Source organism: Anomaloglossus baeobatrachus, chromosome 12 (assembly GCF_048569485.1).
Source record: "Anomaloglossus baeobatrachus isolate aAnoBae1 chromosome 12, aAnoBae1.hap1, whole genome shotgun sequence".
In the NCBI taxonomy this organism is placed as follows: domain Eukaryota; kingdom Metazoa; phylum Chordata; class Amphibia; order Anura; family Aromobatidae; genus Anomaloglossus; species Anomaloglossus baeobatrachus.
In genome coordinates this window covers 107,338,991-107,365,255 of record NC_134364.1, presented here as the reverse complement: position 1 = coordinate 107,365,255, position 26,265 = coordinate 107,338,991, and the positions used below count along the sequence as shown (strand labels likewise).

General features: G+C 46.8%; 1 protein-coding gene across 1 annotated transcript in view; it reads right to left on the bottom strand.

The window, feature by feature from the left end:
- LOC142257656 (extracellular calcium-sensing receptor-like) overlaps nt 1–26,265 on the bottom strand; it is a 50,634-nt gene that overhangs the window by 9,305 nt on the left and 15,064 nt on the right. The window contains exons 2-5 of the mRNA XM_075329793.1: nt 23,498–23,789; nt 8,618–9,463; nt 4,263–4,475; nt 4,046–4,169 (exon numbers count right to left, since the gene is read on the bottom strand). Coding sequence (XP_075185908.1) covers nt 4,046–4,169; nt 4,263–4,475; nt 8,618–9,463; nt 23,498–23,755 — 1,441 coding nt within the window. The 5' untranslated portion in view covers nt 23,756–23,789. The remainder of the gene's footprint in view (nt 1–4,045; nt 4,170–4,262; nt 4,476–8,617; nt 9,464–23,497; nt 23,790–26,265) is intronic.

The window sequence follows — 26,265 nt, the reverse complement described above, 5'->3', positions numbered from 1 at the left end:
GTAATATATGGGGTTAATACCAGATGTGTAATGTCACCTGGCATCAAGCCCTGGGGTTGGTGAGGTCAGGCGTCTATCAGATACCCGACATCACCAACCCAGTCAGTAATAAAAAAAAATAGACGACAAACACATTTTTATTTGAAAAAACACTCCCCAAAACATTCCCTCTTTAACCAATTTATTAGAATGAAAAACAAATCCAGGTCTGGTGTAATCCAAGGGGTTGCCATGACGATCCACACTGTCCCAGTCAATGAAGAGCAGGTTGTTCCCCATTGGCTGGGAGAGCAGTGCAGTGACCTGAGCTAACATCAATGGGTCAGCCCAGGTCACTGCAGGGGATGACAAGTGCTGCTGTCAGCGAGGTACATTACCTGTGCTGATCTCCAGCACACTGACAGCCCCTGTCACTGAGGTCAATGACCGCCGCCTTCACACCAAGTCTCGCGAGAGGCCCGTGACGTCACCGCTAGTCAGTCTCGGGTCGGAAGCGAGAGGTGATGTGACAAGCGGCGGCCATGGAGGACAGTGACAGCGCTGAGGTCGGGATGGCGGGACTTTATCACCGCAGGCAGGGCCGGCTCCAGGTTTTTGTGGGCCCCGGGCGGAAGAGTCCCAGTGGGCCCCATAAACACGCAGACACACACACATACACAGATACATACACGTACATATACATATTTAAAGACAAACTCACAAAAATACATATAAACAGACAAATCTATACAGTCATATACACTGACATACATAGATACACATCATACATGCATACATACAGAGACACACACTGCTATGCTGCATACATACATACATACAGACAGACACACACATACTGCTCTGCTGCATACATACATATAGACAGACACACACACTGCTCTGCTACATACATACATACAGACAGACACACACATACTGCTCTGCTGCATACATACATACAGACACACACACACACACTGCTCTGCTGCATACATACATACAGACAGACACGCACACTGCTCTGCTGCATACATACATACAGACAGACACACACACTGCTCTGCTGCATACATACATACAGACACACACACACACACTGCTCTGCTGCATACATACAGACAGACACACACACACACTGCTCTGCTGCATACATACATACAGACAGACACACACACTGCTCTGCTACATACATACATATAGACAGACACACACATATTGCTCTGCTGCATACATACAGACAGACACACACACACACTGCTCTGCTGCATACATACATACAGACAGACACGCATACTGCTCTGCTGCATACATACATGCATACATACATACACGCATACTGCTCTGCTGCATACATACAGACACGCGTACTGCTCTGCTGCATACATACATGCATACATACATACACGCATACTGCTCTGCTGCATACAGACAGACACGCATATTGCTCTGCTGCATATATATATATACATACATACAGACACGCATACTGCTCTGCTGCATACATACATACATACATACAGACACGCATACTGCTCTGCTGCATACATACAGACAGACACGCATATTGCTCTGCTGCATATATATATATATACATACAGACACGCATACTACTCTGCTACATATATACATACATACATACAGACACGCATACTGCTCTGCTGCATACATACATGCATACATACAGACACGCATACTGCTCTGCTGCATACATACATGCATACATACAGACACGTATACTGCTCTGCTGCATACATACATGCATACATACAGACAGACACGCATATTGCTCTGCTGCATATATATATACATACATACAGACACGCATACTGCTCTGCTGCATATATACATGCATACATACAGACACGCATACTGCTCTGCTGCATATATACATACATATAAACACGCATACTGCTCTGCTGCATATATACATACATATAGACACGCATACTGCTCTGCTGCATATATACATACATATAGTCACGCATACTGCTCTGCTGCATATATACATACATATAGACACGCATACTGCTCTGCTGCATATATACATACATACATATAGACACGCATACTGCTCTGCTGCATATATACATACATATAGACACGCATACTGCTCTGCTGCATATATACATACATATAGACACGCATACTGCTCTGCTGCATATATACATACATATAGACACGCATATTGCTCTGCTGCATATATACATACATATAGACACGCATATTGCTCTGCTGCATATATACATACATATAGTCACGCATACTGCTCTGCTGCATATATACATACATATAGACACGCATACTGCTCTGCTGCATATATACATACATACATACAGACACGCATACTGCTCTGCTGCATATATACATACATATAGACACGCATACTGCTCTGCTGCATATATACATACATATAGACACGCATACTGCTCTGCTGCATATATACATACATATAGACACGCATACTGCTCTGCTGCATATATACATACATACAAACACACACCTTGCTCTGCAGGGCCCACACACGCGGCTCCGGGGGTCACACACACGGCTCTGCGGGGCCCACACACGCGGCTCCGGGGGCCACACACACGGCTCTGCGCGTCCCACACACGCGGCTCCGGGGGCCACACACACGGCTCTGCGCGTCCCACACACGCGGCTCCGGGGGTCACACACACGGCTCTGCGGGGCCCACACACGCGGCTCCGGGGGTCACACACACGGCTCTGCGGGGCCCACACACGCGGCTCCGGGGGTCACACACACGGCTCTGCACGTCCCACACACGCGGCTCCGGGGGCCACACACACGGCTCTGCGCGTCCCACACACGCGGCTCCGGGGGCCACACACACGGCTCTGCGCGTCCCACACACGCGGCTCCGGGGGCCACACACACGGCTCTGCGCGTCCCACACACGCGGCTCCGGGGGTCACACACACGGCTCTGCGGGGCCCACACACGCGGCTCCGGGGGTCACACACACGGCTCTGCGGGGCCCACACACGCGGCTCCGGGGGTCACACACACGGCTCTGCGTGTCCCACACACGCGGCTCCGGGGGCCACACACACGGCTCTGTGGGGCCCACACACGCGGCTCCGGGGGCCACACACACGGCTCTGCGGGGCCCACACACGCGGCTCCGGGGGTCACACACACGGCTCTGCGGGGCCCACACACGCGGCTCCGGGGGCCACACACACGGCTCTGCGGGGCCCACACACGCACGGGGGGACAGGGAGGGGCGGGGAGGGAGTGATGTCCCACATACTGATCAGGTCACGGTGCAGATGGGGCCCACACAGCGCCGGAGGGAAGCGATGTGCTGGGGGTCGCTGGCTGGCACTGTGACTCCTTCATCTGTGCGACCGAGCAGGACGCCGGGCGGTAGCTCCGCCCACAGATGATGCTCAATGAAGGAGAACACACCCTTAAAGGGCCGGCAGCCACAGTTTCCAGTGCCAAGGACTGCTGCCTCCGGACCGACCGCAGGTAAGCCGAGCGGGACCGTGTGTGTGTGTGTGTGTGTGTGTGTGTGTGTGTGTGTGTGTGTGTGTGTGTGTGTGTGTGTGTGTGTGTGTGTGTGTATGTATGTATGTGTACATGCCGCGGGCAGGAGGGGGTGGAGCGAGCTGAGCGGGGAAGTGTCGGCTTCCTGCACGTAACTAGGATAAACATCGGGTTACTAACCAAAGCGCTTTGCTTGGATACCCGATGTTTATCTTGGTTACCAGCTTGTGGCAGGCTGCCAGCGATGGCTCCTGCACACTGTAGCTGTAAAAAGCCCTGCTTTTTGCTGCTAGAACCGTTCTCGAACGTTTCTAGAACTATCGAGCTTTTGAAAAAAGCTCGAGTTCTAGTTCGATCTAGAACATGGCCCAAAATCACTCGAACCTCGAACTGGAGAACCTCGAACCACGAACCGCGCTCAACTCTAATAACTACTAGTAATTTTTGCAGCAAGGGGATCAATACTTGGGTGACCTGCTGTTTATCAATTTAATCAATAACGATCTATTACAAAGTAGTAGAAGTGTGAGCGCTTAGCAAACATATGTCTTACCATTTGGATTGAGGATCTCTCCTTCTGAGCATGGGACACAATCAAAGCAACAAATCTTTTGTCCCTGTTGTGTGGCTCTTCTAAAACCTGTCTGACATGGGTTATTGCATAAAGAAACTGGAGGCTAAAAGTGAAAAATAATGTGTTAAATCAATCAAAAATGTATTTTGAATTTTTTTTTAACCATCATGATTTAAAACCAATGTCCAAAACTTACGTGGCCATGAACATTCCAAACAATTTTTTCTTCCTCAATCTGCAGTTGATTCCCTTTTTCAATTTTGCCGATGGTAATGTACTGGTTGCTTCCATTGGGGTAGAGCTGCCAGTTAAGAACATCCAAGGAAAGTGGAATATCTCCGTTCTTGTCAAAGTAGATTTGCTCCCCGGCTGTATTTACAAAGTTTACTTTTTTAACGTAATACCGCAGCTAAGAGAAAAATAGCAAAACATTAAAATGTATGTAATATAGAATCCATTTTTATGTTCTAAAGATATATGTAAATATATATATAAAGTGATATTTTTCAGTTGTGACAGTGGCATCTAGGCAATTGGATGTCACATTTTTTACATAAATTTAGCAAAATGGCCACTAGTTGGCCGTCATTGTTCTGATTTGTTGACGGCTGGGAAATTGAAGAAAAATTACCGTATATACTCTAGTATAAGCCGAGTTTTTCAGCCCATTTTTTATGCTGAAAATGACCCACTCAGCTTAAACTCGAGTCAGGTAAACGAAAAATCAAAAAACACCACAAAATTCTCACCTGTCCTCCGTTCTTGCACTGTCCCTTACCGGCTTCTTCCTGACCGCAGGCATACAGAGCCTGTCCGTGATCACTGCACGAGGCCGCTACATCATACTAGGAAGGAGCCCATAAAGTCTAGCATCTACCCTGCCGGCTGCGTCATCGCTTTACTGCAGTTGACTGCTTTGCGGCCGCAAAGCATTCAACTGAAGCAAAGCGATGATGTCAGACACCAGCGAAGGCTCCATGCACCTGCAGCAATCATAGAGGGGGTCTGTGTGCCAGCGGTCAGCATGAACAGGTAAGGCCGGAGTCTCACATCGCATCACCCCGCACTGCCTAACGCTCTTGCCACAAGCGTCTCAGCTGCGTAAAAATTCATGCAGCCGACCTTCTCCTGCCAGGAGAGTGTGTACCGTGCCAGGTGATGAGTCACCCGCAAATTTGACCCCGGCTTAAGGGGAACCGCAAGAATGGAGGACAGGTGAGTATATTTTTTTTGTGTATGTGAACGGCATAACACACATAGGGGACAAGAATGGGACCTGAATGAGGACATTACTAAAGGATGGGGATCATTACTACAGGGCACATTGCTACAAGGGACATTGCTACAAGGGGCAAGCAAGGATGGGTACATTGTTACAAGGGGCAAGCAAGAATGGGGGTGTTACATTTTATTAGTATCTATTTTTATTTTTTAAATTTAGCCGTAGCTGCTGCATTTCCCACCCTAGGCTTTTACTCGAGTCAATAAGTTTTCCCAGTTTTTTTTGTGGTAAAATTAGGGTCTTAGTTTATACTCGAGTATATACGATAATACTCATCTTGACTTCACCTTTTCTCTCTGTTGGAGCTTCAATCTGCACTAAGTGGACCTTTCATGCCTCTCAGTGCCTTGGGCAACACATATTATGATGTTGATGTCCTCACACATCCTGACAGCGTGACTTCAAAGGTCTACTTGATACTGGAAGTCCAAGAATGAATTTGAAAGAAAGGGTATCCCATGTGGTACAGTATTGAAGAAGGGGCAAGTTTGAGTTGTGCAGCTAATCAGATAAACGTTTCTGATAGCAGGAGAGGGGAGACGTGAGACATGTATCATTAGTACTGAGGAGCGAGCACTAAAATGTTTGAGTGTTTGTTACTGGAATGGGGCAAGTCAGATGCTTGGACAGGCTTGACTCAAGTTATGAGTATAATGAAAGTCAATGGGAAACTCAAGAATTCTTTCAGCAGACCCTCCCAAGAGATCTGGCGGGCAGAAAAATTGCTGAAATGGATAGAAACCCTGCTAAAATGGAATGAGAATAGAAAGGGGAAGGTGCCTGGAGGCTTCCCTGACTCCCAAGTCACTGCAGGGAACAATGTTTTCAGAGTATTGTACCACTTTTACACAGTGACAAAACTGTAGATAAAATGGATTTTACAGGAAAAATGTTAGGAAACATTCTTTCCTGCATAAAGACTTGTATATATGGCAAACTAAAATAGAGAAAAAGAAAAAATGCCTCCTCCATCCCTGGGCATGTGATGTGTGTGACATGGTCAGACACATACTGTTTAGTTTATGAAAGAGGGACTCTGAAATAAACTTTGGTAAAATGTTTAGGTTGTGAGACTCCAAAACTCAAAAATCCTATACACTAAGTGCAATGGCTACCAATAATTAGAAGGATGGACTGCAATGCAACCTGGAAGACACGTAGAGGAAGGCCTCAGAATAAAGAGTTAGACAATTTTAAAAACAGTGGGACTCCAACAGTGGTAGACCCTATGCACTAAGTGCAAGGCCTAGCAAAAATATAAAGGAAGGATTGAAATACACCCTGTAAAACAGATAGAGGTAGGCTCTAGATATTTTAATATTACAAGGAGGTTCTCCAATAAATCATAGGAGACACATAGAGGAAGGCCACAAAACATTTTTATTCCCATTATTAAGAGTGGGATTTGTACGCTAGTAAAGGCAATGCACTATATATAAGGGCTGCCAACAATTAAAAGGAGGTACTCTAATACATCCTGGAAGATACATAGTAGAAGGCCTCAGAAAAATTTTATTCCCATTGTTAAGACAAGGGCCAGGTTTTTTTGGGAACAAGATTTGTTGGATCTCTTTGCCCTAGGGTGTGGTCCAGCAGGTAAAATGAAGATTCATTTGTTTTTCTGTGTCTGGCGGTGAGCAGGCCTTCAGAGTGGTGCTCTTACTGCAAAGAGCTGAAACCTACTCCTTAGCTTGCATACCCAGAAGTTATGTAGACCGTTTTTGTGTGCTGTTTTGTTTTCTTCATGCCAGAAAGGCTGTTCATATTTACTTTATTCTATACCGATTTATGGAGTTTAAATAAACCCACTAAAGATTTAAATGGAAGTATTCCTGTGTGTAGCTCATGAAGCAGCTGAGAGCCGATCTACAACACCCTCTAAACATTTTTAGAGAAGAAAACAGGATCACTGTGGTGAAATAATCTAGATCAAGCCTTCCTGTGGGAAGATATGAGTGAAGCGGGAAAGGCATGGACTACATTGAATATGGGATCTAAAATGGTGTATGGTGGCACATGCGTAAAAGAAGACCCTGCCCATTGTGGGTGGCAAAAGAGCAAAAGGGCATGGAGATCTGTCCAACCCTTAACAGGTTTTGGCTACCAGATGGAATGACACTTCAGGAAATGCCAACCCATGTTGCAGAGTGCCTGACTCCATAGAGAAAAGTTAGGAGAGAGAAGGTCTACTCATTGCAACATGACAGGGAAAAATGGGTGGAAACCTAAAAGAAATAAGGCTGCCAGCTGGAAGAAACACAACCTTGTATAAGGCAGAACTTTGTAATTGGCTGCAGAGGGTTGAGTGGGACAGGGCCATTTTGTGAGAAGAAATCGGAAAAGAAGGGAAGTGAGTAGAGCTTCATGATGATGGAACCAAGGTTCAAAAAGGCGATTAGCCATGAACAACAATCTATGGGTATCTGTGGGTGGCACATCTTCCCCTCATCTAAGCCCAGGTTGCTCATTGAATCAACTTGAGGTAAGCAGCAGTGGCCGCTGCCTGTAAGCTTCAAATTTGACTCAACTCCATGGCAAATAAAAATGCATTTAATGTATGAATGACTGAATGAATGAATGAATGAATAAACAGCTCAAATGCATCTCTTGTGTCAGATGCCTTAGGTGGCCCTCACTCATAAATTTTGGAGGACCATCATGCAGGTTTGACTCAATTTTTGGAGGTCCATTAGTGACCCTCACTCACACATTTTAGTGGACCATTTTGCTGCCCTTACACATATATTTTGGTAGGCCATGAGGCGGCCCTCACTCATTAATTTTGGAGGGTCATCAGTAGGCCCTCATTCATATATTTTTGAGAGCCATCAGGCTATTCTCACTAATACATTTTGGAAAATTGTATTATTATTTTTCACTATATATTTGTTTTGTTTTTCAGTATAATAATAAGGAACATCTGATTCACGCTGAGCAAATTCAATTTAATTGGTAAATTTGATCAAACTGCAGAGTTGAAATTTCGGCAGATTCATTAATCACTTGGTAGCGCTATTGAAAAACAAAACTTGTCATACAAAAAGAAGATCTTATTCAAGTCAACAGAGGAAAAAAGTTATGGCTTTTGGAAATAAAGGATAAAAAAATGATAGCGATAAATTAAAAAAAAAAGTCAGGGTGCAAAATGGGTAAAAGTTTACAAAAAACTTAAAAGATCTTAAAATATGAAACAATAAATTGATTGGCTTACAATCATTGAAACATAACTTCAAAAAACAACAGCTACTTTTCTGTAACTTAAGCGTCACCTGCCAAGGTTTATGATTTAAGACTTCTGCACATGATCCATTGATGAAGGGCCCTTGTCCTGGTATACATGTATGCATCTGGTGCAATGCATACGCAATGGCAAAAACAGAATTATGGGTCTTATAGGTATATCTAAAATTGTTAACATCATACACATTGGGATCAATACTGTCCACCTTCTCATTTCCTGTGCACCAAACACTTGGATCTTCAGATGTATTTAAAGAGGAATAATTATTGTAGGTGTTTTCTATTGGCCAAACACAACCAAAAGCCTTTTCCCAAAATGTCTTGACAAACACATCATTAGGAAATTTAGAAGGATGTACGCTTTGAAGGAATTCTTTAAATCCTGGAATTTTCCCACTTGGTTGCGCGTAACCTAGACTTCCATTTAAAGTCGTCAATATGTTGATTCTTGGAAAATCTGAAGTGATAGAGCAACTGGAAGTGGCGAACCATATCTTATCTGTAATATTGTTAAATGAGGGTTCCTCCATGAGAGAAATAAGGTTTTCCATTGTGGAATATACAATAATTGCTGTGGCTTTTGATTTCTTGATAACATCTATGATCCTTAAAACTGACTCCATTGAGTTCTGGATGGGAAGAATCTCCACGAAAGCTATGCAGCCTCCATTCTGTTCTACTTTTTTAATTAGTAGTTGAGAACCCGTTCTTCCCAACTCATTGTCTGAAGTTAGGATTCCTACCCAGGTCCAGTTAAAATAACTCACCAAATGAGCCATTTCAAAAACTTCGTAATCATCGTTAGGTATGGTTCTGAAGAAAGATGGGAATTGCAATTTATCACTTAGAATAGGATGAGCTGAGGCATAGCTTACCTAGAAAAACAGAAAGAAATGGAAATAAGTAGCAAATGTGGGGTAACGTACAAATATACTATATAGACAATAGTAAAGCATCTTTAAGTAAGTTTGAAAATGGTCTTGATTAACAATACTTGACCATTTTTGGTCTATACATCCTGTACAGTGGTGGAGAAGCCTTCTGTCTTCAGGGTCGGTAAACATGAAACCGCTCTCAAAATGAGGCTAATTTTATGAAGTCTGTTCCTGCTTCCTAAAAGAATGTATACTTTTTGGATATCTTGATAAAAAGCTTTTGTAATGGCAGAATCATTTTGTGAATAGCAAAACTAAAGAAGATACCAAAAGTGGATACTTTTTCACTGTAGTTGAGAAGACATCACATCTTCACATTCAAAACAGTACACCTGTTTGTCTCCTCAAATAAAGGGAGTCTTGGATGAATTGTGAATAGCAAAGAACAAAGATCTTGCTACTCCACAAACAGCATTGTAATAGCCCCATCTCGTGAAAGTTATGTATGACTAGTGATGAGCAAACCCCTGAATATTTGGGTTCGCTGAACCAGCATGGTCTTGAACTAATTTTGGGTTCGGTAGCCAAACTTTACCCCGAAGAATGACCTCCCTACAAGTCAATGCGAATGACAAGTTCTGGGCTTTTAATGGCTGTATTAAGCTCTAGTGGGCTACAAATGGAAGTTAAATGAAGTAAGAGCAAAATACGTACCGGGTTTCCTGGAGGATCACAATGTAGTTATACTCTTTTCTGGGCTCACTTATTAAGATTCATCAATACTCAATGCTTCCCCCACCCAATCTAGGAGCCATTGCTTGTGATTGCTTGCAGACTGCTCTACACGCTCCCCACCCTGTGTCCTCATCTGTGATTGATTGCATTTAGTTTGCTGTATTGTAGTAAAAAATGACGTGTGCTCCTGCCCTATTTTAATAGCCAGCGCAGTTGGCTGCAGCCCTCACCTGTGAGCTGTACCATGGCTGCATATCAAAATAGAGGGGATCCTACGGCATGTTTTTTTTTTTTGTTTTTGTTTTTTTTTTAATTATATAAATAAATAATTAAAAAATGGGTAGGGTCCCCCATTTTATATAACCACCCACGGTAAATCAGACAGGTGGAGGCTGGTATTATCAGGATAGGAGGAGCCGTCGATATTGGCCTCTCCCAGCCTAAAAATACCAGCACACAGCTGCTCATAATTGGACCATTTCACCTCTGGTGATGTTACGGTTGCTGCGAGCACTGGAGACTATGTCCAGATTTCTTGCTACTGCACATGTGCGAGCGCTGGAGACTAAGTCCAGATTTCTTGCTACTGCACATGTGCGAGCGCTGGAGACTAAGTCCAGATTTCTTGCTACTGCACATGTGCGAGCGCTGGAGACTAAGTCCAGATTTCTTGCTACGGCACATGTGCGAGCGCCGGAGACTAAGTCCAATCTTGGAGCCATTGCACATGTGCGGGTGACATCATCGCTGACACGAGGTCACATGTCTCTGACACCTTCTATGCCGATTGGTCGCTGGTCATGTGCTTGTGACGTCTTGCTCGGTGATAGGCCAGCATGACGTCACTCCTGTCGTTCTGGCAGCGGATTGGCTCTGGTGTCCTCCATCTTGGATGAGGCACAGAGTCTATATAAGACCCTGACACACGCCGCATGGTGCTCAGTCCTCTTGGTTCATGCATATGAGTAGACGCTCTGTGCGCGTTCCTCTAGGCATTCCTCTGTCTATGCTAGGTGAGCGCTACCGGCAGGGTAGCGTTCTTATACCTTACAGCTTCGGCTGCTGTCCGTATCCTTACCTCTTAGGGGAGCGGACATAGGCAGGTGCCTGAGGCACATGGTCTGGCTGGGCCTTGTGATTCTACTCGTAGGTGGACGTTGCCGCTAGGGTAATGTTCCTTATACTGCGTCTGGCAGTTGTTCGTATCCTCGCACACTAGGGGAGTGAACAGAGGTAGGAGCTTTGTGCGGCTTACGCTGCTGTTCGTCTCTTTTGCACCACTAGAAGAGCGGACCTAGGCAGGTGCCATATCTAGTGGTTCGTGTCCTCGCACACTAGTGGAGCGAACGCAGGTAGGAGCTTTGTGCGGCTTATGCTGCTGTTCGTCTCTTTTGCACCACTAGAAGAGCGGACCTAGGTAGGTGCCATTTCGCACACATTGCCTTTGTCTCTGTGACCATTAACAGAGATCATTCCACACACCCTCCAAGTAAGGGAGGAATTGCTTTACTTACTTATTATATCCTTCTGTGAGTTAACAGAGGTATTGCACTCTGCCATAGTCTGCAGCAAAGTCTTTGCACGGTGGACCCTGACTGTCTGATACTCCTTTCGGTTATTATCAGACAGCCCCCCGTAACATTAGGACTGAGCCAAGGGTCTGGCAGTTATGGCAGAATATCAGCAGTTACACCGTTACATACAAGTACTTGAGTCACGGCTCAAGAGTATAGAGGATAAACCTCAGACCATGGTGACATCTGCACATGATCCTCGACTTGCTCTGCCAAACAGATATTCTGGCGATGCCAGATCATGTCGTGGTTTCATTAGTCAGTGTCAGATACACCTAGAGGTCAACTCTTCTCGCTTCTCTACGGAGAGGTCCAGAGTAGGCTTTATCATCTCCTTACTTCATGACAAAGCCTTAGAATGGGCGACTCCCCTATGGGAGCGCTCTGATGTGGTTACTCTGAGACATCAAGACTTTCTTGATGCTCTTAAGGCGGTATTCATGGGTCCGCAGGTTACCCATGATGCGGCCCTGAGACTGTTAGATCTATCTCAGGGTTCGTTATCCACTAGTTCTTATGCCATTGCTTTTAGAACTCTGGTGGCAGAACTAGATTGGCCAGAGAAGGTGTTGATTCCTATCTTCTGGAGAGGGTTGGCAGGCTATGTCAAGGATGCCCTTGCTACTCGTGAGGTCCCTGCTTCTCTGGAGGACTTGATCACAGTAGCAACGAGGATCGATGTACGCCATAAGGAACGTAGACTCGAGGTCTCTTCCTCACGCCCTAAGCATCGGGCTATTCCAGTTGTTGAGGGTCCACTACCATCTTCCTCAGCATCTGAAACATCTCCCACTCCTATGGAGTTAGGTCATACGTTCTCCAGACTACGCAAGTCTGGTCCTCCTATATGTTACGTATGTCGTCAGGCTGGGCACTATGCCAACAAGTGTCCTAGTCGTCAGGGAAACTCCCTGGCCTAGTAACCATTAGAGGGGGGTTACTAGAGACGTCTTCTGCACCCTCTAAGTGTTGTATCCCAGGTCAGCTCTCGTTATCTGAGAATACATGGCCTATTATGGCTTTTGTGGATTCCGGAGCTGACGGGATTTTTGTGTCCTCAGGATTTGTAAAGGGACACAATATTCCCTCTATCATGTTAGAGGCGCCTATTCCTGTCCGTGTTGTTAATGGAACTATGTTGTCTGACTCCATTACATTGAGGACAGTTCCCTTGCGCCTTTCCCTGTCTCAGGGTCACATAGAGGAGATTTCTTTTCTTGTTTTGCCTGAGGGTATAGACGACGTCCTTCTGGGTCTTCCATGGCTTCGGACTCATGCTCCTCACATTGACTGGGAGTCTGACAGCATTATTAGTTGGGGTTCGAAATGTCAGTCCCGATGTCTTCCCTTACCACCTAAGGTCGTTGCGGTTGCATCAACTGATCTCTCTCCCATACCTACACCCTATTTGGATTTCGCTGACGTGTTCTCCAAACAGGGTGCTGAGGTTCTTCCACCCCATAGGCCGTATGACTGTGCCATAGACCTTATCCCAGGTTCGGTTCCACCTAAAGGCAGGGTTTACCCCCTGTCGATACCTGAGTCGGAGGCCATGTCGACCTATATAAGAGAGAGTTTAGAGAAGGGGTTCATTCGTAAGTCTGTCTCTCCCGCGGGAGCTGGGTTTTTCTTTGTTCGGAAGAAAGAGGGTGATTTGCGTCCCTGCATAGATTACAGGGGTCTCAACGCAATCACAATAAAGAACAAATACCCATTACCTTTAATTTCGGAGCTCTTTGACAGACTGAGAGGAGCTCAAGTTTTTACGAAGTTGGATCTGCGGGGTGCGTATAACTTGGTACGAATTCGAAAGGGTGACGAATGGAAGACCGCTTTTAACACCCGAGACGGTCACTATGAATACCTCGTCATGCCTTTTGGGTTATGTAATGTACCCGCAGTATTTCAGGACTTCGTAAACGATGTGTTCAGGGATTTACTGTTATCCTCAGTAGTGGTGTATCTAGACGACATCCTGATTTTTTCTCCTGATCTGGAGACTCATCGTCAGGATGTCGTTCGTGTCCTTTCCCGTTTAAGGGAGCACTCATTGTTTGCTAAACTCGAGAAATGTGTATTCGAGCAGTCCTCATTGCCTTTTTTGGGTTACATTATCTCACAAGAGGGTCTGGCTATGGATCCTGCGAAGCTCTCTGCTGTCCTGCAATGGTCCGAACCTCATTCCTTGAAGGCGGTGCAACGCTTCTTAGGATTCATAAATTATTACAGGCAGTTCATACCCCATTTTTCTACTTTTGTGGCCCCTTTGGTGGCCTTGACTAAGAAAGGTGCTAATCCCAAAGCCTGGTCTACTGAGACATCTCAGGCTTTTGAGGCAGTAAAAAGACACTTTTCAACTGCTCCCGTTCTTCAAAGACCCGATGAGAATAAGCCCTTCCTCTTAGAGGTTGATGCCTCTTCAGTGGGTGCTGGTGCGGTCTTGTATCAAAAGAACGGTGCAGGTAGAAAAAGGCCGTGTTTCTTCTTTGCTAAAACCTTTTCACCGGCAGAGAGAAACTATACCATTGGGGATAGGGAACTGCTCGCCTTGAGATTAGCCTTGGAGGAGTGGCGTCACTTGCTGGAAGGAGCGAAACATCCTTTCCAGGTCTATACAGACCATAAGAATCTGACGTACTTACAAACCGCTCAGCGTCTGAATCCTCGCCAAGCCCGCTGGTCCTTGTTTTTCTCCCGCTTTCACTTCTCCATCAACTATCTGTCTGGGAGTAAGAATAACAAGGCAGACGCCCTGTCTCGCTCTATGCTTTCTACCCAGGAAGAGATTGACGAACCTCGTCTTATCCTTCCCTCCAGGGTTTTTCATACGCTCTCCCCTGTGACGTTAGACCAAATCCCACCGGGCAAGACCTTTGTTCCGCCTGATCGACAGAATGATATACTGTCATGGGCCCACACCTCAAAGGTGGGTGGGCATTTTGGTATTAGGCGGACACGAGAGTTACTGGAGAGGTGGTATTGGTGGCCACACTTAGCCAGCCACGTCAAGAGATATGTCGGTTCCTGCTACTCGTGTGCTCGCAACCGTCCATTACGGCAGAGACCAGCTGGGCTCTTGCATCCTTTACCAGTGCCAGATAGACCATGGGAGGTGGTAGGCATGGACTTTGTGGGTGATCTTCCATGTTCACAGGGACATAGATTTGTGTGGGTCATTACGGACCATTTCTCCCGGATGGTTCATCTCGTACCGTTATCGAGAATCCCATCTTCCAGGGTACTAGCCAAACTATTCCTCAAGCATGTCTTTAGGCTTCACGGGATGCCAGATCGTATCATTTGTGATAGAGGCCCGCAATTTACTTCCCGTTTCTGGCGAGATCTTTGTAGCCTTCTGCAAATTGAGTTGAATCTCTCTTCGGCATACCATCCGGAGACTAATGGTTTGGTTGAACGTACCAATCAATCTATGATTATATACCTTCGACACTTTGTTGCTGAGAACCACGATAACTGGTCCTCCCTCCTACCCTGGGCAGAATTTGCCCTTAACAATTCGCTGGCTGAGGCCACTGGGCAGACACCGTTCGTACTCAATAATGGGCAACACCCTAGGGTACCGGTACCGTTTCCCGCTGCTGCACCTCCTCCTCTTGTGGCCGACTGGGCAACTAATGCCAGAGAGGTTTGGGATCGGACTCAAGAGTCGATCCAAGCAGCTAAGGACCGTATGAAGACGGTGTCCGATCGGTTTCGTCGCCCGGCTCCTGTCTTTTCTCCAGGGGACTTTGTGTGGCTCTCTGCAAAACACGTGAGACTTCGAGTGAGCTCTGTCAAATTTGCTCCTCGCTTCCTGGGTCCTTATGAGGTTCTTCGACAGGTAAATCCTGTAGTCTATCAATTGAAGTTACCTTTCCATCTTAGGATTCATGACAAATTCCATGTCTCACTGCTAAAGCCGGCTATTTTACCTCACGCTCGTGAAGTGCACTCTCCTGCCTCTGATTCCTCTCGCTCTAGCTATGAGGTCCGAGCCATAGTTGGTTCTAAGATGGTTAGAGGGCGCAGGTTCTTCTTGATAGATTGGGAGGGCTATGGCCCGGAACATCGCTCTTGGGAGCCTGAGGAGGCTGTCCATGCTCCCGACTTAGTTGCCGATTACCTGCGTCGCCGGGAGGGGGGCCCTTGAGGGGGAGGTACTGTTACGGTTGCTGCGAGCACTGGAGACTAAGTCCAGATTTCTTGCTACTGCACATGTGCGAGCGCTGGAGACTAAGTCCAGATTTCTTGCTACTGCACATGTGCGAGCGCTGGAGACTAAGTCCAGATTTCTTGCTACTGCACATGTGCGAGCGCTGGAGACTAAGTCCAGATTTCTTGCTACTGCACATGTGCGAGCGCCGGAGACTAAGTCCAATCTTGGAGCCATTGCACATGTGCGGGTGACATCATCGCTGACACGAGGTCACATGTCTCTGACACCTTCTATGCCGATTGGTCGCTGGTCATGTGCTTGTGACGTCTTGCTCGGTGATAGGCCAGCATGACGTCACTCCTGTCGTTCTGGCAGCGGATTGGCTCTGGTGTCCTCCATCTTGGATGAGGCACAGAGTCTATATAAGACCCTGACACACGCCGCATGGTGCTCAGTCCTCTTGGTTCATGCATATGAGTAGACGCTCTGTGCGCGTTCCTCTAGGCATACCTCTGTCTATGCTAGGTGAGCGCTACCGGCAGGGTAGCGTTCTTATACCTTACAGCTTCGGCTGCTGTCCGTATCCTTACCTCTTAGGGGAGCGGACATAGGCAGGTGCCTGAGGCACATGGTCTGGCTGGGCCTTGTGATTCTACTCGTAGGTGGACGTTGCCGCTAGGGTAATGTTCCTTATACTGCGTCTGGCAGTTGTTCGTATCCTCGCACACTAGGGGAGTGAACAGAGGTAGGAGCTTTGTGCGGCTTACGCTGCTGTTCGTCTCTTTTGCACCACTAGAAGAGCGGACCTAGGCAGGTGCCATATCTAGTGGTTCGTGTCCTCGCACACTAGTGGAGCGAACGCAGGTAGGAGCTTTGTGCGGCTTATGCTGCTGTTCGTCTCTTTTGCACCACTAGAAGAGCGGACCTAGGTAGGTGCCATTTCGCACACATTGCCTTTGTCTCTGTGACCATTAACAGAGATCATTCCACACACCCTCCAAGTAAGGGAGGAATTGCTTTACTTACTTATTATATCCTTCTGTGAGTTAACAGAGGTATTGCACTCTGCCATAGTCTGCAGCAAAGTCTTTGCACGGTGGACCCTGACTGTCTGATACTCCTTTCGGTTATTATCAGACAGCCCCCCGTAACATTAGGACTGAGCCAAGGGTCTGGCAGTTATGGCAGAATATCAGCAGTTACACCGTTACATACAAGTACTTGAGTCACGGCTCAAGAGTATAGAGGATAAACCTCAGACCATGGTGACATCTGCACATGATCCTCGACTTGCTCTGCCAAACAGATATTCTGGCGATGCCAGATCATGTCGTGGTTTCATTAGTCAGTGTCAGATACACCTAGAGGTCAACTCTTCTCGCTTCTCTACGGAGAGGTCCAGAGTAGGCTTTATCATCTCCTTACTTCATGACAAAGCCTTAGAATGGGCGACTCCCCTATGGGAGCGCTCTGATGTGGTTACTCTGAGACATCAAGACTTTCTTGATGCTCTTAAGGCGGTATTCATGGGTCCGCAGGTTACCCATGATGCGGCCCTGAGACTGTTAGATCTATCTCAGGGTTCGTTATCCACTAGTTCTTATGCCATTGCTTTTAGAACTCTGGTGGCAGAACTAGATTGGCCAGAGAAGGTGTTGATTCCTATCTTCTGGAGAGGGTTGGCAGGCTATGTCAAGGATGCCCTTGCTACTCGTGAGGTCCCTGCTTCTCTGGAGGACTTGATCACAGTAGCAACGAGGATCGATGTACGCCATAAGGAACGTAGACTCGAGGTCTCTTCCTCACGCCCTAAGCATCGGGCTATTCCAGTTGTTGAGGGTCCACTACCATCTTCCTCAGCATCTGAAACATCTCCCACTCCTATGGAGTTAGGTCATACGTTCTCCAGACTACGCAAGTCTGGTCCTCCTATATGTTACGTATGTCGTCAGGCTGGGCACTATGCCAACAAGTGTCCTAGTCGTCAGGGAAACTCCCTGGCCTAGTAACCATTAGAGGGGGGTTACTAGAGACGTCTTCTGCACCCTCTAAGTGTTGTATCCCAGGTCAGCTCTCGTTATCTGAGAATACATGGCCTATTATGGCTTTTGTGGATTCCGGAGCTGACGGGATTTTTGTGTCCTCAGGATTTGTAAAGGGACACAATATTCCCTCTATCATGTTAGAGGCGCCTATTCCTGTCCGTGTTGTTAATGGAACTATGTTGTCTGACTCCATTACATTGAGGACAGTTCCCTTGCGCCTTTCCCTGTCTCAGGGTCACATAGAGGAGATTTCTTTTCTTGTTTTGCCTGAGGGTATAGACGACGTCCTTCTGGGTCTTCCATGGCTTCGGACTCATGCTCCTCACATTGACTGGGAGTCTGACAGCATTATTAGTTGGGGTTCGAAATGTCAGTCCCGATGTCTTCCCTTACCACCTAAGGTCGTTGCGGTTGCATCAACTGATCTCTCTCCCATACCTACACCCTATTTGGATTTCGCTGACGTGTTCTCCAAACAGGGTGCTGAGGTTCTTCCACCCCATAGGCCGTATGACTGTGCCATAGACCTTATCCCAGGTTCGGTTCCACCTAAAGGCAGGGTTTACCCCCTGTCGATACCTGAGTCGGAGGCCATGTCGACCTATATAAGAGAGAGTTTAGAGAAGGGGTTCATTCGTAAGTCTGTCTCTCCCGCGGGAGCTGGGTTTTTCTTTGTTCGGAAGAAAGAGGGTGATTTGCGTCCCTGCATAGATTACAGGGGTCTCAACGCAATCACAATAAAGAACAAATACCCATTACCTTTAATTTCGGAGCTCTTTGACAGACTGAGAGGAGCTCAAGTTTTTACGAAGTTGGATCTGCGGGGTGCGTATAACTTGGTACGAATTCGAAAGGGTGACGAATGGAAGACCGCTTTTAACACCCGAGACGGTCACTATGAATACCTCGTCATGCCTTTTGGGTTATGTAATGTACCCGCAGTATTTCAGGACTTCGTAAACGATGTGTTCAGGGATTTACTGTTATCCTCAGTAGTGGTGTATCTAGACGACATCCTGATTTTTTCTCCTGATCTGGAGACTCATCGTCAGGATGTCGTTCGTGTCCTTTCCCGTTTAAGGGAGCACTCATTGTTTGCTAAACTCGAGAAATGTGTATTCGAGCAGTCCTCATTGCCTTTTTTGGGTTACATTATCTCACAAGAGGGTCTGGCTATGGATCCTGCGAAGCTCTCTGCTGTCCTGCAATGGTCCGAACCTCATTCCTTGAAGGCGGTGCAACGCTTCTTAGGATTCATAAATTATTACAGGCAGTTCATACCCCATTTTTCTACTTTTGTGGCCCCTTTGGTGGCCTTGACTAAGAAAGGTGCTAATCCCAAAGCCTGGTCTACTGAGACATCTCAGGCTTTTGAGGCAGTAAAAAGACACTTTTCAACTGCTCCCGTTCTTCAAAGACCCGATGAGAATAAGCCCTTCCTCTTAGAGGTTGATGCCTCTTCAGTGGGTGCTGGTGCGGTCTTGTATCAAAAGAACGGTGCAGGTAGAAAAAGGCCGTGTTTCTTCTTTGCTAAAACCTTTTCACCGGCAGAGAGAAACTATACCATTGGGGATAGGGAACTGCTCGCCTTGAGATTAGCCTTGGAGGAGTGGCGTCACTTGCTGGAAGGAGCGAAACATCCTTTCCAGGTCTATACAGACCATAAGAATCTGACGTACTTACAAACCGCTCAGCGTCTGAATCCTCGCCAAGCCCGCTGGTCCTTGTTTTTCTCCCGCTTTCACTTCTCCATCAACTATCTGTCTGGGAGTAAGAATAACAAGGCAGACGCCCTGTCTCGCTCTATGCTTTCTACCCAGGAAGAGATTGACGAACCTCGTCTTATCCTTCCCTCCAGGGTTTTTCATACGCTCTCCCCTGTGACGTTAGACCAAATCCCACCGGGCAAGACCTTTGTTCCGCCTGATCGACAGAATGATATACTGTCATGGGCCCACACCTCAAAGGTGGGTGGGCATTTTGGTATTAGGCGGACACGAGAGTTACTGGAGAGGTGGTATTGGTGGCCACACTTAGCCAGCCACGTCAAGAGATATGTCGGTTCCTGCTACTCGTGTGCTCGCAACCGTCCATTACGGCAGAGACCAGCTGGGCTCTTGCATCCTTTACCAGTGCCAGATAGACCATGGGAGGTGGTAGGCATGGACTTTGTGGGTGATCTTCCATGTTCACAGGGACATAGATTTGTGTGGGTCATTACGGACCATTTCTCCCGGATGGTTCATCTCGTACCGTTATCGAGAATCCCATCTTCCAGGGTACTAGCCAAACTATTCCTCAAGCATGTCTTTAGGCTTCACGGGATGCCAGATCGTATCATTTGTGATAGAGGCCCGCAATTTACTTCCCGTTTCTGGCGAGATCTTTGTAGCCTTCTGCAAATTGAGTTGAATCTCTCTTCGGCATACCATCCGGAGACTAATGGTTTGGTTGAACGTACCAATCAATCTATGATTATATACCTTCGACACTTTGTTGCTGAGAACCACGATAACTGGTCCTCCCTCCTACCCTGGGCAGAATTTGCCCTTAACAATTCGCTGGCTGAGGCCACTGGGCAGACACCGTTCGTACTCAATAATGGGCAACACCCTAGGGTACCGGTACCGTTTCCCGCTGCTGCACCTCCTCCTCTTGTGGCCGACTGGGCAACTAATGCCAGAGAGGTTTGGGATCGGACTCAAGAGTCGATCCAAGCAGCTAAGGACCGTATGAAGACGGTGTCCGATCGGTTTCGTCGCCCGGCTCCTGTCTTTTCTCCAGGGGACTTTGTGTGGCTCTCTGCAAAACACGTGAGACTTAGAGTGAGCTCTGTCAAATTTGCTCCTCGCTTCCTGGGTCCTTATGAGGTTCTTCGACAGGTAAATCCTGTAGTCTATCAATTGAAGTTACCTTTCCATCTTAGGATTCATGACAAATTCCATGTCTCACTGCTAAAGCCGGCTATTTTACCTCACGCTCGTGAAGTGCACTCTCCTGCCTCTGATTCCTCTCGCTCTAGCTATGAGGTCCGAGCCATAGTTGGTTCTAAGATGGTTAGAGGGCGCAGGTTCTTCTTGATAGATTGGGAGGGCTATGGCCCGGAACATCGCTCTTGGGAGCCTGAGGAGGCTGTCCATGCTCCCGACTTAGTTGCCGATTACCTGCGTCGCCGGGAGGGGGGCCTTTGAGGGGGAGGTACTGTTACGGTTGCTGCGAGCACTGGAGACTATGTCCAGATTTCTTGCTACTGCACATGTGCGAGCGCTGGAGACTAAGTCCAGATTTCTTGCTACTGCACATGTGCGAGCGCTGGAGACTAAGTCCAGATTTCTTGCTACTGCACATGTGCGAGCGCTGGAGACTAAGTCCAGATTTCTTGCTACTGCACATGTGCGAGCGCCGGAGACTAAGTCCAATCTTGGAGCCATTGCACATGTGCGGGTGACATCATCGCTGACACGAGGTCACATGTCTCTGACACCTTCTATGCCGATTGGTCGCTGGTCATGTGCTTGTGACGTCTTGCTCGGTGATAGGCCAGCATGACGTCACTCCTGTCGTTCTGGCAGCGGATTGGCTCTGGTGTCCTCCATCTTGGATGAGGCACAGAGTCTATATAAGACCCTGACACATGCCGCATGGTGCTCAGTCCTCTTGGTTCATGCATATGAGTAGACGCTCTGTGCGCGTTCCTCTAGGCATTCCTCTGTCTATGCTAGGTGAGCGCTACCGGCAGGGTAGCGTTCTTATACCTTACAGCTTCGGCTGCTGTCCGTATCCTTACCTCTTAGGGGAGCGGACATAGGCAGGTGCCTGAGGCACATGGTCTGGCTGGGCCTTGTGATTCTACTCGTAGGTGGACGTTGCCGCTAGGGTAACGTTCCTTATACTGCGTCTGGCAGTTGTTCGTATCCTCGCACACTAGGGGAGCGAACAGAGGTAGGAGCTTTGTGCGGCTTACGCTGCTGTTCGTCTCTTTTGCACCACTAGAAGAGCGGACCTAGGCAGGTGCCATATCTAGTGGTTCGTGTCCTCACACACTAGTGGAGCGAACGCAGGTAGGAGCTTTGTGCGGCTTATGCTGCTGTTCGTCTCTTTTGCACCACTAGAAGAGCGGACCTAGGCAGGTGCCATATCTAGTGGTTCGTGTCCTCGCACACTAGTGGAGCGAACGCAGGTAGGAGCTTTGTGCGGCTTAAGCTGCTGTTCGTCTCTTTTGCACCACTAGAAGAGCGGACCTAGGTAGGTGCCATTTCGCACACATTGCCTTTGTCTCTGTGATTATTAACAGAGATCATTCCACACACCCTCCAAGTAAGGGAGGAATTGCTTTACTTACTTATTATATCCTTCTGTGAGTTAACAGAGGTATTGCACTCTGCCATAGTCTGCAGCAAAGTCTTTGCACGGTGGACCCTGACTGTCTGATACTCCTTTCGGTTATTATCAGACAGCCCCCCGTAACAGGTGAACTGAGTGACATCACCTGCTCACAGCCAGGTCCTCATCAGCTGTTAGTGATTCCCAGAACTAGCAGAGAGCAGACATGTTTTTCCTCTCTGCAGCCACTGTATATAGCAAAGCTGAGGATGGTTGTGAGACTTCGTATGGATTACATCAGATCTGCAAAGGTGTTTTCGGGGTTAATTAAGGGATGAAAGAGGGTGTGTGTATTTTATTTCAAATAAAGGATTTTTTGCGTTTTGTATTTTATTTTATTTTTCTTGCAGGATTAATTATAGGGGGGTTTCATAGACACCTGCCATTACTAATCTATGGCTTGATGGCAGCTGTATTTTTTTTGACAAATCACAGCTGTAATTAACCTCTTATATTACCCCGATTGCCACAATACCAGGGCAATTAGAAGAGCGGGGTAAAACTCCAGTATTATTACATTTAATGTAATGTGCCAATTCTGGGCAGCTGTGGGTTGGTATTTTTAGGCTAGGAGGGCCAATATCTATGGCTCCTCCCATCCTGATAATACCAGCCTCTACCTATCTGCTTTACTGTGGCTGGTTATCAAAAATAGGGGAGACCCTACCCCTTTTTTTAAATTTAAATAATTTTATTTAAAACAACGCTGTAGGATCCCCCCTATTTTGATATCTGACTATGGTTAACTCACAGGTGGGGGGCTTCAGCCTGTAGTTTTTGTTTTACCCACACTACCTATCAAAATAGGGCGAGAGCACACGTCATTTTTTCCCATCTGAAAGTAATGTCCCCATTCTGGTACCTTCTTGTACTAATGACCACCAATCCTGGTCCCATCTTGAGCAATGTCCTTACCTATTACCCTTCTTGTAGTAATGTCCCCATATTGGTCTAATTCTTGTTGTGATGTTCCCCTTCTCTGTAGTAATGTCCCCATCTTATAATATTGTCCCGCATTCTGCCATTCTTTATATACACATAAAAATATTTTCTTCTCACTTGTCTTTTTACCCTCGGCAAACAGCATTCTCTTCCACCACCATGACCGGGGCGATGCATAGCAGGGAAGTAATGAACTTACCTGAGGATATCTGTAGAGTCCAAGAATCCTAGCCATTGGTATAGAGGCCTTTGATGTCATGTCCCCAATTATTGCAGAGGGAATTCTTTCCTTGTGGCAGTTGAAGTTTGGCACCGTTTGCTGCTTTCCTGATAAGATCAATGTTGTCTCAATCAAAGACCTAACATGATTATAGCAGGAGTCATATAATTTGAAACCCAATGTGATATTGGGAAGAATATCAGGTGACTGGTTGATTTCTTGTATTGTGAAAATCATAGCCAGGAGGTATCGGTAATACCTTATGTGAAATCTGCAAAAAACAGTATGCAGCAATTTGTTAGGAATTATGCAGGACGGAACATAATAAATTAATATAATCTGCATATAATTATGGCAAAACATGGTGTCAATGTACAGCACTGCACTACTACTGTAATATAACGCCCACAACCATAATATGTATATTGGTCTGTTTAATCTATATGTTCACTATTAATTATTTACCAACACTGGAATTTACAATGGTTGCCATATTCGATGTTGGCTAACAATCCCAATAATTACTAACAAATAGATTACATAAATGGGTACTGAACTTTCAAAAAAGTCATGTTCATAAATCATTAGTACTAGTGATGAGCGAGTACTAAAAAGCTCGGGTGCTCGAAGCTCGGGCCGAGCCTCCCAAGATACTCGTGTACTCGGCCCGAGCAACGAGCCCAATGTTATCCTATGGGAGACCCGAGTATTTTTGTGAAATGACCCCCCGGCAGCATGTAGAAACCCTAAAAATGTCACAAAAGTCTCAGAAGAGTGCTCAAATGACATGGCATCAGCATGGGGAAGACCCCTTGAAGCATTTATCACTCAAAAGTCACAGCTGTGAACAATTTTGTCCGCGTTTCACGCCATTTTTACAGACTCACCAGAAAACCTTCCAAAATGACCCCAAAATGATTTTTCATGGCAGAAATGTTAAGGGCACATACCCAATAGTGAGATAGAGCTAATGTATGTTACTTTTTGAGATTAATACATGAAAGATTTTACGTGAAAACATTGTGTGGCACTCCGATGTCCCTGAGAAGAGACGTACATGAAGGCCTCTTGAGTCTAATGTGCCCATTTTGAGGAAGTGAGTCTTTGTAGTATTTTCCTTTGCCAGGGCAGTCCAAAATTGTGAGGTTCACCAATGCCCCTGCATAGAGACGTGCATGAGGGCCTGTAAACCTGAAGTGCCCATTGGAAGGAAGTGGGTGTATTATAGTATAGCCCTTTGGCAGGGCAGCCAAAAATTGGGAGGCTCCACGTTGTCCCTGGGTAGAGACGTGCATGAGGGCCTGTAAACCTGAAGTGCCCATTGGAAGGAAGTGGGTCTATTGTAGTATAGCCCTTAGGCAGGGCAGCCAAAAATTGGGAGGCTCCACGTTGTCCCTGGGTAGAGACGTGCATGAGGGCCTCAAAACATTAAGTGTCCATTGTCAGGAAGTGGGTGTATTATAGTATAGCCCTTAGGCAGGGCAGCCAAAAATTGGGAGGCTCCACGTTGTCCCTGGGTAGAGACGTGCATGAGGGCCTCAAAACATTAAGTGTCCATTGTCAGGAAGTGGGTGTATTATAGTATAGCCCTTAGGCAGGGCAGCCAAAAATTGGGAGGCTCCACGTTGTCCCTGGGTAGAGACGTGCATGAGGGCCTGTAAACCTGAAGTGTCCATTGTCAGGAAGTGGGTGTATTATAGTATAGCCCTTAGGCAGGGCAGCCAAAAATTGGGAGGCTCCACGTTGTCCCTGGATAGAGACGTGCATGAGGGCCTGTAAACCTGAAGTGCCCATTGGAAGGAAGTGGGTCTATTGTAGTATAGCCCTTAGGCAGGGCAGCCAAAAATTGGGAGGCTCCACGTTGTCCCTGGGTAGAGACGTGCATGAGGGCCTCAAAACATTAAGTGTCCATTGTCAGGAAGTGGGTGTATTATAGTATAGCCCTTAGGCAGGGCAGCCAAAAATTGGGAGGCTCCACGTTGTCCCTGGGTAGAGACGTGCATGAGGGCCTCAAAACATTAAGTGTCCATTGTCAGGAAGTGGGTGTATTATAGTATAGCCCTTAGGCAGGGCAGCCAAAAATTGGGAGGCTCCACGTTGTCCCTGGGTAGAGACGTGCATGAGGGCCTGTAAACCTGAAGTGTCCATTGTCAGGAAGTGGGTGTATTATAGTATAGCCCTTAGGCAGGGCAGCCAAAAATTGGGAGGCTCCACGTTGTCCCTGGGTAGAGACGTGCATGAGGGCCTGTAAACCTGAAGTGCCCATTGGAAGGAAGTGGGTCTATTGTAGTATAGCCCTTAGGCAGGGCAGCCAAAAATTGGGAGGCTCCACGTTGTCCCTGGGTAGAGACGTGCATGAGGGCCTCAAAACATTAAGTGTCCATTGTCAGGAAGTGGGTGTATTATAGTATAGCCCTTAGGCAGGGCAGCCAAAAATTGGGAGGCTCCACGTTGTCCCTGGGTAGAGACGTGCATGAGGGCCTCAAAACATTAAGTGTCCATTGTCAGGAAGTGGGTGTATTATAGTATAGCCCTTAGGCAGGGCAGCCAAAAATTGGGAGGCTCCACGTTGTCCCTGGATAGAGACGTGCATGAGGGCCTCAAAACATTGTTCCCATTGCAAAGGAGCGGGTCTCCTGTCGTTGTAATGTCCATTCTGCAAAGAATGGGCAAAAAAATTTACCACTGGGGGTATACCTGAAACAAAGGCCTAAGTATTGCAATTTGTAACGGTCATCATCATGGTG